At 42.8% G+C, this 13,942-nt stretch overlaps 1 protein-coding gene across 1 annotated transcript in view; it reads right to left on the bottom strand.

Moving 5' to 3' along the window:
• Positions 1–3,027: 3,027 nt before the first annotated feature.
• The window catches only part of CDC45 (cell division cycle 45), a 111,040-nt gene continuing 100,125 nt past the window's right edge, over positions 3,028–13,942 (bottom strand). The window contains exons 16-19 of the mRNA XM_077461651.1: positions 11,239–11,357; positions 7,951–8,027; positions 7,462–7,528; positions 3,028–3,233 (exon numbers count right to left, since the gene is read on the bottom strand). Of these exons, the coding sequence (XP_077317777.1) occupies positions 7,464–7,528; positions 7,951–8,027; positions 11,239–11,357 (261 nt within the window). The 3' untranslated portion in view covers positions 3,028–3,233; positions 7,462–7,463. The remainder of the gene's footprint in view (positions 3,234–7,461; positions 7,529–7,950; positions 8,028–11,238; positions 11,358–13,942) is intronic.

Below are 13,942 nucleotides of genomic sequence, written 5' to 3'. Positions count from 1 at the left end.
AAAGCCAGTCAACTCTCAATGCACGAGTCAAGCTTTTCTGCATTCAATAAAATACTGCTGCCCAAGTAGAAATAATTAAAGCATCATGCATAACTTTAAACAACTGAAACTGGTCATAGACCCTAGAAAGTGCCTCATCTAGGGAGTGGAAGCTCTAACCAGCAGGGCCCGCATATTCCTCCAGTATTGAATTGCATTGCAACTGTACTGTCTGCACTCATGTTGTAAAGCTCTGTGGCGCATTATAAATCCTGTATAATAATTTAGGGCAATGTAAAGAGGTAAAGGAAGTGAACTGCAGCCATGCTCTTGTACCAGTGTATCAGGAAAAAAACAATAGGTGATTTGAATATGGTTTTATAACCTGCCCAGCAGCTTTTCTCCTCAATAAGTGTAAAGCTCGGTATACACTATACAAACTTTGGCCATTTCCTGAGGAACCAGCAGCAATTCGCTACATAGGTAGATAACAAACGTGTCAAGCATGTGCCTGTGAAATTGCAAACAATGATGGTACCCAAAATTCTCCATAGGTGGCGCTTTAAAATCCTTTACAAGTTATCAGTTTAGAGTGAACCATAAATTATGTTGCTAGAATGTTGCTCTCACTCTGATGGTCTTGACCAAGGATGAGCTCAGGCATGTTCGCAGCTGCATGTACAGAGCCCTCCAGGAGGTCGGCACGGCACAGCACTAATCGCAGGCAGCGAGACATTTTGCCGTTCTGCAGCTGCACAGATCAAGAAATCTCACTGCCTGCAATTAGCGATGTGCAGTGGCGACTTCCTGGCGGGCTCTACATGTGCGGCTGCCAACACACCTGAGCTCATCCTTAGTCGTGATGATAGCCAGCACAATTTAGGTTTACATAAACATACATGCCCTACACTGCCTGTTTACATTCAGATGTATACAGGGGTGTGTTAAAAATGTTATCCGGTAGTTATAGAGGCACCCAGATCACTTTTACATGAATAAAAGTACGTTGCTGGCTCTAAAAATACCAAGCTCACGGCTGCACAAAGCTAAAAAGTTATGACATATCAGATTATTTTTGATCTGCGGAAATCATTTTTCCATGCTGTGAATTGATAAGTGTTCATCCGATAATACTTGATGCATCTTCATCAAAACTGTGTAAAGTCAAGCCTTTAAGAAAAGCAAAAGCTTCTCCACTTTTTAAGGAGCAACTATTACTACCCTGTTTCCCTGAAAATAAGACCTAGCGTGATTGTCGGTGATGGCTGCAATATAAGCCCTATCCCCCAAGTAAGCCCTACCCTGAAAATAAGACCTACAAGGCTTAGTTGGGGGGTAGGGCTTATATTGCAGCCGTCACAGACAATCACGCTAGGTCTTATTTTCAGGGAAACTGTATAATTGGGAGGTGAAGGTAGAGAAAAGCTTTCTGCCTAGCATGACTATTTCTGACATGAATAGAATTATAAGGGTTGCCATTACATACCACTTCCTAAAAAAGCTACCTGTCTGGCTGTCATGCCAACCTAATGGTCTTAATAGACCATGGAAAATTATCCAGAACAAAAAAAAAAAAAAAAATCCTATTTGTATTTTTTTTTTTTTTTCATGACAAGTTTCCTGTAAAGTGACGGTCATGAGAATACGGAGGCTGCCATTGTTGATCTCTCATTGGAAATTGTTCTGTCCGTCATGCTGATGCATTGAGCAACTACCCTTGAACAAATATAGAAAGAAGTATTTCTGACACTCAGTTATAGTATGTTTGATATCTCTAACTGTAAAACCAGTCAGGTTTTTGTTACCGAAAAAAAACACAGGAGGAGATTTAATTTATTTCCTGTCCCTACGGGAAGATGTCAGGAAGAGATGGGATCAGAGACCACAACATAATTACGTCAAGCAGTGTTTCACTCAGTTTAAGAAAAAAACTGAAAAATACAAAGTAAGTAGTTATAAATTCTGTAGGTGCGGACTTGTCCATGGATCCAGCGCAGTCCTCACCCGGACTAGTTCTTTGGGCCCTCAGCACATGCATGTTTAGTGCGAGAAGCCGGCTGTGACAACTTGTGAATGTGAATGGTCCACAGCCCACTGGGACCTGTGACGTAACCCAGAAGGCTGCGGGAAGGGAGGGGGGTACCTGCCAAAACTAGGTGCGTGCCCCCCCCTAAAAAAAAAAAATAAATAAGTTCCAAAAAAAGGAGGGGGGGGGGGAAGAAAAAGAAACAGAACATACCCTTTGAGGTGAAGTTCCACTTTAACTACAGCGGGGATACGTTCGATTTTTGTTTTTGCTCCGTACACCTTCATTTCTTATCCCAATCACCATTACCATTAGGTTGAAAAAGGTAAATAAATGCAAACAGGAGCTGAATTACATCAAGTAGGTATGACCAGTGGTTAAAGTAGTTGTAAACCCTTACAACACACTTTGACCTACAGGTAAGCCTAGATTAAGGCTTACCTGTAGGTCCAAGAAATACACGGTTTAGGAGATATTTGCCGAAAGACAGGCACCGCTGTCTATGGCGCATGAGGCACTGAACGTGCCGCGGTCAACGGCGATATGCCGCGAGTGGCGGCTCCCGTGCGCATGCGTGGGAGTGACGTCATCGCGGCTTCGCCGAATGACAGCGGCGGAGCAGCGAGACCCACCGAGAAGATGAATGCGCCGGACTACAGGGGACAGCGGTGACTTCGCTGGTTCCTCTGTCAGGTAAGTGACACATAATGGTCTACTATGCGATGCATAGTAGTCCATTATGCTTTACCTTTGCAGGGAATGAAAGAGGAAGTAAACCTACCAGGGTTTACTTCCTCTTTAACTGCAAGATGGCATAAAAAACAGAGCTAGTAGGAAAATATCCAGTGGCTACAAGGCGGTCATGAAATGATTCACATATTTTTATCATGCGTCTGACTGTACAAAGATCTACTTGTGTATACCTGAAAAAATATGAAAACACAAGGATGGGACAGATAAGTAAATCATGTAGGAACAAACCAGTTTTGTTTTTGTTTTTTTACACATCTCACTAGACACAATAGCTTAAAATTTGTTTTTATTTACACTTACATGGATTAGTCTGGAGTACAATAGATAAAACCTTACATTATTGGCCAACTGTATAATTTAAAGTTTATACATTAATAAAAACACATGTAAAAAAAAAAGAATAAAAAAAGTACATTTACAGAAGGAGGCAGGATGTGACGAAGGGCAGGAGGGTCCCAAGGAATGACACAAATTCCTGGAATTAAAGAGAAGAATGAGCACACCCCAACAGCTATGTCTACCATGGACTTTTAAATTAAATCTACTGCATAAAACAGATCTCATCTGGAAAATGACCACAGATCAATTTGACTCTTCTAGTGACGACAAGTGAGCAATATGGCTTGTCTTCATTTTTACATTACTTCAAAGCAGAGTACTGAGCCATAAAATGTACATCTATGCATCACCTTTATGTATATAATAAAATAAGGATATTAAATTACTAATCGCAGCTGCAAGAACAATGCTGTATAGATATCCTCAATGAGATTTCCACTACCATCTCTATATCTCCAAGTTCTACTATAGTCTAAATAAAAGTGAACCCTTGTAGCATTTGTCATAATCTCAGGATCACAATAGGGTTAAAGGATAACTTCACCTTAACCACTTGCTGACCAGCACACACAGATATACAGTCAGCAAACTGGTTCGTTCCCGCAAATCGCCGTATGGGTACATCTGTACCTTTAAGGGCGATAACAGACGCATGCCTGCTGCATGGTGGGGAACCTGATGCACCTAGCCACGATTGCCTGCATAAGAGCAGGAACAGGGATTTGTGTGTGTAAAACACAAAAATCCCTGTTCTGTCAGGAGAAGAGAGACATACGTTTGGTTCCTACTAAGTAGGAAAAAAATACATTGCCTCCTCTAGTCAGTCCTATCCCCTCACAGTTAGAAAACACATTTAACCTCTTGATCACCCCCTAGGTTAACCCCTTTCCTGCCAGTGACATTACACAGTAAACTGTTTATTTTTATAGCCCTGATCACTTTATAGATGTCAGCGGTCCCAAAAATGTGTCAAAAGTGTCTGATCTGTCCGAAATAATGACGGAGTACGGCTAAAAATGTAGACAGTATAACTTTTGCGCAAACCAATTATACGCTTACTGTGATTTTTTTTTACCAAAAATATCTGGAAGTATACATATTGGCCTAAACTGTGGAAAATATTTTTTTTTTAACCACTTGCTTACTGGGCACTTAAACCCCCCTCCTGCCCAGACCAATTTTCAGCGCTGATGCACTTTGAATGACAATTGCGCGGCCACACAACACTGTACCCAAATGCCATTTTTATCATTTTTTCCCACAAATAGAGCTTTCTTTTGGTGGTATTTAACCACCTCGCGCCTGCCCTATAGCCGAATGATGGCCGTAGAGCAGGTGCTTTCGTCCGGGAGGCCGTCCCTGGACGTCCTGTTTACTTCCGCAATGCGCGCCGCCGCGGGCGCGCATTTGGGAAGTTCTGTGTTTGCCGTGTCCCCCGGAGACAGGCAAACACAGATCGCTGTAAACGGCCAATCACAGCGGCTGTTTACAGCGCGATCGGTGTGTCCAATGTGAGATGATCTCATATGTAAACATATGAGATCATCTCTCAGCGCCGCTCTCCCTCCTCACACAGACAGCGTGTGAGAGGGGAGAGATGAACGGCTCCAGTGCCACGTATCGGTGCCATTTGTTATCAGTGCCACCTGTCAGTGTCACGTGCCATCTGTTGTCAGTGTCACGTATCTCATTAGTGGCACGTATTAGTGCCACGTATTAGTGCCATCTGTCATCAGTGCCACATATTAGTGCCATCTGTCATCAGTGCCACATATTAGTGCCATCTGTCATCAGTGCCACATATTAGTGCCATCTGTCATCAGTGCCACATATTAGTGCCATCTGTCATCAGTGCCACATATTAGTGCCATCTGTCATCAGTGCCACATATTAGTGCCATCTGTCATCAGTGCCACATATTAGTGCCATCTGTCATCAGTGCCACATATTAGTGCCATCTGTCATCAGTGCCACATATTAGTGCCATCTGTCATCAGTGCCACATGTCATTGTCCTGGTGCTCCAGGGCCTTCAAAAATGTAATAAGTAGTCAACAAGTTAGATGTGTAATTTATGCTCCTAGAACACATGATGGCGCTCCCTGCAAGTTGGGCCTCTCTATGTGGCCAGGATGTGAAAAAGTTCCACATATGTGATATTGTAATACTCAGGAGTAGCAGAATTTTTTTGGGGGTGTCATTTGTGGTATACACGTGCCATGTGAGAGAAATAACCTATTACAATGACAATTGTGTGAAAAAAAAAAAAAAAAAAAAATGAAAAATCTTAATTTTGCAAATTGTGTGAAAAAAAAGACATCAAAAAGCTCACCATGCCTCTTACTAAATACCTTGGAATGTCTACTTTCCAAAAAGGGGTCATTTGGGGGGTATTTGTACTTTCCTGACTTGTTTGGGTCACAAGAAATGAGATCGGCCACCAGTACATCATATGTGATCAATTTTGTGCCATTCGCACCACAGCTTGTAGACTCTCTAACTTTCACAAAGACCAAATAATATCCACTAATTTGGGTTATTTTTACCAAAGACATGTAGCAGTGTAAATTGTGGCCAAAATTGATGAAAAATTTTTTATAAATTGCATAATTCTGTTACAGAAACAAAGAAATATGCGTTTTTTTTCAACATTTTCGGTCTTTTTTCATTTATAGCGCAAAAAATGAAAACCCCAGAGGTGAAAAAATTCATTTGGGTACAGCGTTGCATGACTGAGTAATTGCCATTCAAAGTGTGAGAGCACCGAAAGCTGAAAATTGGTCTGGACAGGAAGGGTGTTTAAGTGCCCAGTAAGCAAGTGGTTAATTGGGAGTTTTATTTTTTGCTAAACAAAAAAAAAAAAAAAAAGTTTTAGTGTGTTATAAAACTTTGCAAACAGGTCATTTTTCTCCTTCATTGAAATGCGCTGATGAGGCGGCACTGATAGGCACAGATAAGGTGGCACCCATAGGCACAGATAAGGCAGTACTGATGGGCACAGATAAGATGGCACGGATGGGTGGCACTAAGGGGCACTGATGGGTACCACTGATAGATGGGACTGATGGGCACTGATAGGTGGCTCTGCTGGGCGGCACTGAAGGGCACTGGTAGATGACACTGATGGGCACGGATATGTGGCACTGGGGTGTAGCACTGTTGAGGCAGATTTTGGGCACTGATAGGTGGCACTGTGGGCACTGATGGGTGGCACTTTTTTATTAGTTAGGTGGCACTGGCAGGGGGCAGGTGGGCACTGATAAGCTGGTGATCGGGACTGATGTCCTGACAGCGCGAGGAGAAAAAAAAAAAAAAAAAAAAGCCGATCACCGGCTCTGTTGTGTCACATGATCAGCTGTGATTGGATGACAGCTGTTCACGTGGTAAGGGGTCGGGATCGACCCCTTGCTCCGATCCGTGATCAGGCGAGTCTCAGACTCGCTGATTACAGAGCGTGCGCCCCTCAGGGGGCACACGCAGGCCGCTTATGCATGGGACGATATCAATAGACGTAGTCCCGGCAAAGCAGGTCCACGCTGTAGCCGCCATTCGGCTATAGCGCGGATCTCTAGTGGTTAAACATTTTTGGGGATATTATAGCAAAAATTTGTCGTCACTTTTTTGTTTATAGTGCAAAAAATAAAAATATATAAAAGAATATAAAAACTGTCAACTTTGTTTGGGTACATCACAGCACAACCGCACAATTGTCAGTTAAAGCAGTGCAGTGTCGTATCGCAAAAAAAAGGCCGGGTCCTTAAGCAGGTCTGTAAGTGGTTTAAAATAAATGCACCTATTTTTGCTTGTAAAAAAAATTGTGCATTTATGATTTTTTTTTTTTTTTTAACTAGGCATCTGGAAAGCATTGCACACATGATCAGCAGATCATGGGAGCCATACAGGACTCCTGCCGACTTGCATCTGTCAGCTCGTACCTCATACGGGCAGATACACATTGACAGGAGGAGTCAATGAACTACCAGAGAGCTCAACAGCACCCTGTTAGTTCATTGAGAACTATAAGCTGACAGTTGCTAAGGCTGACAGTACTTGTTTTTTCCATTCACAGAACTCCGTGACTGAATGATGTGGCCAGGTGGGCGGAGCATTGTTTTTTTCTTTTTTTTAAATAGTAACAGTGAGCAGCTGGAGAAGATCCCCGCCTGCTGTCACTAGGTGCAGAAGATCAGGGAGATGCTGCATGAGTGGGATCATGTTACATGTTCCACCCTAAAAATGGGTGGAACATGTAACAAGTTCCCAAAAGTGAACTTATCCTTGAAAAATTAAAAAGGTGAGGCACATGGGAAAAGTTGCAATTTAAAAGTAATGAAAAATATAAAAAAACTTTTGGTTTCAACATACCTTTAGGATAGGAGAGAGATGAGAGCATCCAGGAACTTAGTACGGTCCTCTGTTCTCAGTTCAATGACTAGATACAAAAACCATACATTAAGATGGTGGTGATAAAACAAATGGAATGTCACCAATCTTTCTTTCAAAATGCATGTGGCAGTCGGGATATGTAGGAAAAACACACATTGTTAACAAATTAGAGTTCTTTTAGACCAATTTGGGAAGTACCATTATTCCCTTGCTAAGCATTTAGAGGAGTGGGGGCTCAGTCTGACTAGTAAAATTCCAACCACTCAAAGCATGTTGAGGGGGGACACGGGTCACAGTGAACTTGCACAGTTTGACCTCATTAAAATCCACTGTTAAAACTGCTGTGCAGCTGGCTGCAGGCAGACAATAATAAGTAGGGTCCCTTTTATTTTAACAAAAGCAGGATTTAAAAATAAACACAGGCTTTCCAATTTTGTTCCCATAGAAGCACATATAGTAATCACTTACTGGACATATCAAACTGATTGTGCAGTGTCCGAGAACTGGTACTCTCTGCAGCTTTCTCAAACGCCCGACCAAAGAAACTAGAATCCAAATGTAACATTTTAGGAATGCTGGCTGGTGAATTCACATTTTGTACAAACCACTTTTTAATTAAGGTTTAAATTTAAAAGAAATGACATACATAAAGAAATGACTTACACCTAAACTAAAATTTGAAAATGCAATGGGCACCATTGCTGATGGCAATTATTTTCATATACAATATAGCCTTATAATGCGAATCAGAAAAAGTGTATATTTATAAAGAACCCAAACGTTTACATATAACACTGTGTTGCGGGATAGGGACACCATTTGTATATGGTAGAGCTGCACGATTTTGGCCAAAATGAGAATCACGATTAATTTTTTTGCTTCGAGTAAGAGTAAAAAAAGAAAAAAGAAAAAAGAAGGGGCTAACGCAACTGTTTTTTTCTTTTTTTTAAATTACATACAGTACACTGTAATCTTACAGATAACATTACTGTATGTAATTATTTCGCATCCCTTTTGTTCCTAGTGGTCTGCATGCAGTTTTATATTATAAAAACTGTTCTTTCTGCCTGGAAACTGGAGATTGTTCATAGCAACCAAAACTGTCCCTTTCAAAAGTGGTTTTAGACCAGCTAGAAAACAGCGATAATAAATTAGAATCACTTGCAGAATTGAGCAATAGTGACTTGTGGGGAGATCCGTCAAACACTGAAAGTAATGACAGTGACAATTCTGCAACTGAGCAAATTTCAGTGTTTTTGATTTGATTAAATTATTGAATAATTTATTAATTGGTATATTTATAGTTATATTTTAATTTATGATTTGTTTTTAAAATTTTATCATACCCGGGATGTCTATTACACTCTGGTTTGGACAGATTTAAGCAAGTTATTCCTAAGAATTACAGGCCTACAATATAAAACGCCAAATTTCCATGCAAAACATTCTACTGCTTGCTTTCAGCACCTAAAATCCGACATAATCATACCGCCAGGGAGGTTAAAGGGGTTGTAAAGGTAAAAAATGATGTTTTCACCTTAATGTATTCTATGCATTAAGGTGAAAAAAACATCAGACAATGCCGGCCCCCCCATTCTACTTACCTGGCCCCTTGAAAGTCCCGCGCTCGCCCCCGACATTCTCTTTGCCGGTCAGCCTGGCCGTTGATTTGTTACAGTGGATGGATTGAAAGCAGTGCAGCCATTGGCTCACGCTGCTGTCAATCACATCCAATGACGTTGTGTGGGGGGTGGGGGCCGAGTGATACAGTGAGCGGCTATGGCTGCATCACGGGAGAGCGCCTGCAAGCACTCATGCGAGGGAGCTCCCATGAACGCGATAAGTCCTTGCGGGGGGGGCAAGACAGCCTAGAGGCGATTCAGTTCGCATTGTGCGCTATATAAGTATTTCATTCATTCATTCATTCACCGAGGGACCCCAAAAGACCAGGTACGGGGCCACTCTGTGCAAAACTAGCTGCACAGTGGAGACAAGTATAAAACATGTTTGTTTATTTAAAAATAAATAAAAATGACCTTTACGGCCTTTTTTTGGAGTTTATGGGCTTTTAAAAAAAAAAAAAAAAACGCCCAAACTCCAATCTATGTTATCCTATATGTCCATGCACACATGGACATTGTTGGACGTTTATTAGCAGTGGAGTTTATGGGCTGTTTTCTGAACGCCATAAAATCGTGCTCAAGAGCGGTACTGGAAACGCCAGACACCGGCAAAAGGTGTTAAACGAGGGTTAACGCTGTAAAAAGAGCGCTATGCCTCATCCGGCGTTTCTCTGCCTCAATTCAAAAGCAACGGTTCTCGATTTGAATAGAAGTCGGATCATGATCCGACTTGTGTGCTGAGGGTGAAGGGGAACCCCCCCCACCAAAATGAAAAAATTAGTGTGGGGTCTCTCCCCCCGGACGATACCAGACCCTTCGGTCTGGTATGGATTTTAAGGGGAACCCTCTTTGCCGAAAAAAAGTTGTTGACACAACACTCTCCCGCTGTAATGCCAGGTACGCAACAACTTATATTGGCATGGGGCGTGGTCACCGGGTGATGTCATTCGGTGACCCCACCCCTTATGACATCCCCGCCCCATCATGCCCCGGTGGGTGATGTCATAAGGGGTGGGGCGAAGAGCCCCCCTGCCCCGAAGCACCTACCCCCCCCCCCCCATGTTGAGGGCATGCAGACTGGTAAGGTCCTGACCAGCCGGGCCGCGTGCTCGGATAAGGGTCTGGTATGGATTTTTGGGGGGACCCCCACGCCGTTTTCCCAGCGAAGAGAGTTCCCCTTAAAATCCATACCAGACCGAAGGGTCCGAGGGGGGGACCCCACGCCAATTTTTTCTTCCATTTTGGCGGGGTTCCCCTTCATCCTTAGCACACAAGACGCACCGCAAGACGGATCATGATGAGATAGAGGCAGAGAAACGCTGCTAAAAGCTAGAGGTGCTGAACGTGAATTAACGGCAATGCAAAACGCTGATGAAATCACGTTTTTCAACCAGCGTTTTCTGCCAGCAATCTGGCATCCAGAAACAGCTTTTTTGAGCTCCAGTGTGCATGGAGCCAAAGTCTAATCCATTGACAAATTGTTACAATGTTTATACTCAAGTTCAACTACTAAAGAAATGTTATGAGTCTTGGCAGACTGCCCCGTTTCTCTTCCTTTCTTTTGACGGCTGTGGCTTCAGAAGAGCAGAGAGAATTCTTTACATAGAAAGAATCGGGAAACACTTTAGTCAAGATCGCAATAACGATTCTTGCCGATCATGCAGCTCTAGTATATGGCTATAATAAACATGGATTGTGCAATAATTGTAACACTGTCAACACAAATTAATAACACACCACACCTCCTATCTAGCAGAAAGGGTGCACAAATATCAAGAACTATGGGCACACACACATGGAAGCATTATAATACATTATTTTTTACACTTCGAATAAAATTACAAAATGGTCTGGAGGAAACCAGACCCTCCAAATCACCAAGCTCTGGTAATATAATTATTCCTCAACACCAGAGTGGGAGAAAAGTGAAGTGTATACGCCATTCCTACTGTTCAAGTTATGTTGTGTACAGAAGACATTACCAAATGGTGTGGAGTGCGGGCTCCTGCATTATCTGCATCATTGCATGCAGAGAAAAGGAAAGCACACTGCATCTGACCTTCTATCACGTCCAATTAACCCTTTTCCAATCACATGTCCCATAACTCATACACAGAATTAAAAAGGGGCTTACTTTTTCTTGTCAGAACTCTCTACTTCTGGAGGAATTCCTACCATGATCACAGTTCCCTTCTCAACATCCAGTGGAGCTGCCAGAACCAGGGGAAGTAGTTTACAGCGCTTATTTTTTGTCTGGAAAAAAAAAAAAAAAGCAGTTCATAAGAGATTTAACTAATATTTTACAGTGGATGCAATTACAAAATGTATATCAACTGTGCCTTTGTATTACTGTTATCCTGTAGACCAGTACCCGCAGACAACATGTACCCCCCACCTTTTTTTGAGCCTTCTTGTAAGCCATAAAAGGCCATGCTGTGTTACTGCGGTAAAAGCACGGAGCTTGTGATCTCAGCTTCTCTGGCAGGTGATGAAGTATATGGATTTTGACATGGCTTCCAATTTGAACCCAAGGTACTTTGGTTTGGTTGGGGGGGGGGGCGGGTTGGTAAACAGTGGAAATAACTGGACTCTGTAAATGCTACATTTAAACTTTGGTGTTAATTGCGCTCCAGTAGGCCACTTTTACACTGATGGACCGATCGGGCCTGCCTGACAGTTTTTGAGGCGGACCCGACCGAACCATCCATTGATCTCTATGGAGCAGGCATGTCAACGGACATGTCTATTGACACCCGCCAACATCCGATCTGCTAAAAACAGATGGATGGGGATCTGTTCCCCATCTGTCTGGTGGATCGGATGACAGTCAGATGGAAACAGACAGGCAGTCCCATAGAGAACAGCAGGCTGTCATCTGCCTGCTCAGTGGGGACCAGCAGAGAGATTCCCTGCAGAGAGGGCAGATCCGCTGCCAGACTCCACCATTGTGAAAAGGGTCATAGTGTATCTTTTCACACTGATGGACCGATTGGGTCTGCCTGTCAGTTTTTCAGGCGGACTCAAATGGACCATCCACTGCACTCTTTGGAGCAACGAAGTCCACAGACATGTGTTGACACCCGCTGACATCCGATCCTATCCAAAAAAAAAAAAAAAAAAAAAAAAGGATGGATGGATGGGGATTCGTTCTCCATCTGTGTGGTGGATCAGATGATAGTCAGATGTAAACGGACAGTCGGTCCATTTCCAGCCGACAACCCCATAGAGAACAGGGGGCTATGTCAGAGTGGACACAGACCTGTCCTCCCCCTGCTCAGTAGGGAGCATCAGAGAGATCCCCTATGTAGACAGACTCTGCCAATGTGAAAGGGGTCACACTGGGTGATTTTAAAAAGGAGACATTTTTGGCCAGCATTATGCCAATACACCAAGCATTATGAACTTTCAGTCATAATTCTGTTGTCTGTGGTGACCAGTTGGAACTTTTTGTTAGAACTAGATAATTAAGAAGAGAGAAAAACCGAAGGTGAAAGCATAACAAAGTAACAAAAAAGGAGAAGTAGACGTTCAGCTTTCACTTGCAGAAAAAGAACCTAGATTTCAAGATAAAAGCTTAAAATCAGCGCAGACAGAACTTTTCAACCCCCAGCGCGTGTGCAGATGACAGGAGGATATCCCCATGAGATTACAGGAAACATGGTTTCCCAGTCAGCGGAAAGAAATTACAGTAAGGACAGCAGAGATGAGAAGTTCATCTCGGGGAGAAGGAACAATACCAATCTACAGAAGAGCGAATGCTGGCCTACAGCAATTAATCATAGGGCCAGGAAAGACCTCTATCTTCTTCATGACAAAAGACAAAGACAGTAAGACAGATTTATGCATCCAGAAGGGTGGTCCTTGAAAAACCCTGCTAGACAAAATGTACTTGACATAGCAAAAAATTATTTTTGCCCCAGTTTTTCTAAAGAAAAATTGCCTGTCTGTTCCCTGCAAGACATACACTACTGTGCAAAAGATGCTTTCAGAAATAGAAGTGTCAATAGTTTATTTTTACCAAACAAAAACGGAAAGTAAATGAACAGAAATCCAAATTAATATTTGGTGTGGCCACCTTTGCCTTCAAACCGATATCAATTGTTCTAGGTACACTTGCAGTTTTTGATGTACTTGGCAGGAAGGTTGCTTCAAACATTTTGTATAACTAACCAAAGATCCTCAGTGGGTATAGGCTGCCTCAAATTCTTCTGTCTCTTTCTGTAGTTCCAAACAGAGAGCTCTATGGGGGTCAAACTGTCACTTCCAAGACTCCTTGTTTTTCTTTACACTGAAGATAGTGCTTAAAGTGGTTGTAAACTCTTTACAACCACTTTAACCTACAGGTAAGCCTAGATTAAGGCTTACCTGTAGGTGCTTGAAATATCTCCCAGACCTGCACGGTCTAGGAGATATTTACAAAATTGCCATACGGCGGTTTCTTCTGCGCATGCACCAGAGTTAGAAAGGGCACGCTGTGCCATATCTAGCTCGAGACATGCTGTTAAAGTCGGCTGCCGAGCGCATGCGCGGGAGTATCATCACGCGACTCCGGCCAGTCAGAGTCGGAGCTCACAACCCCGGAAGGAAGAGGGGTGAAGAATGGACGCTCACTACTAGCAAGGAAGACGGGGACATCATGGGCTTCTCCTGCAGGTAAGTGTCAAATAATGGGCTACTATGCGATGCATATTAGCCCATTATGCTTTACCTTTGCAGGGAAACAAAGAGGAAGTAACACCCATCTGTGTTCACGTCCTCTAATGACATTGGTTGTATGTTTGGGGTCGTTGTCCTGCTGTAGAACAAATTTGGGGCCAATCACACACCTCCCTGACGTT

This window comes from Lithobates pipiens, unplaced genomic scaffold (assembly GCF_037356315.1).
Source record: "Lithobates pipiens isolate NorthernLeopardFrog02 unplaced genomic scaffold, aLitPip1_a1.2 Scaffold_3, whole genome shotgun sequence".
In the NCBI taxonomy this organism is placed as follows: Eukaryota; Metazoa; Chordata; class Amphibia; order Anura; family Ranidae; genus Lithobates; species Lithobates pipiens.
Note: the sequence above shows the minus strand (reverse complement) of the source record. Positions and strands in the feature narration are given on the sequence as shown.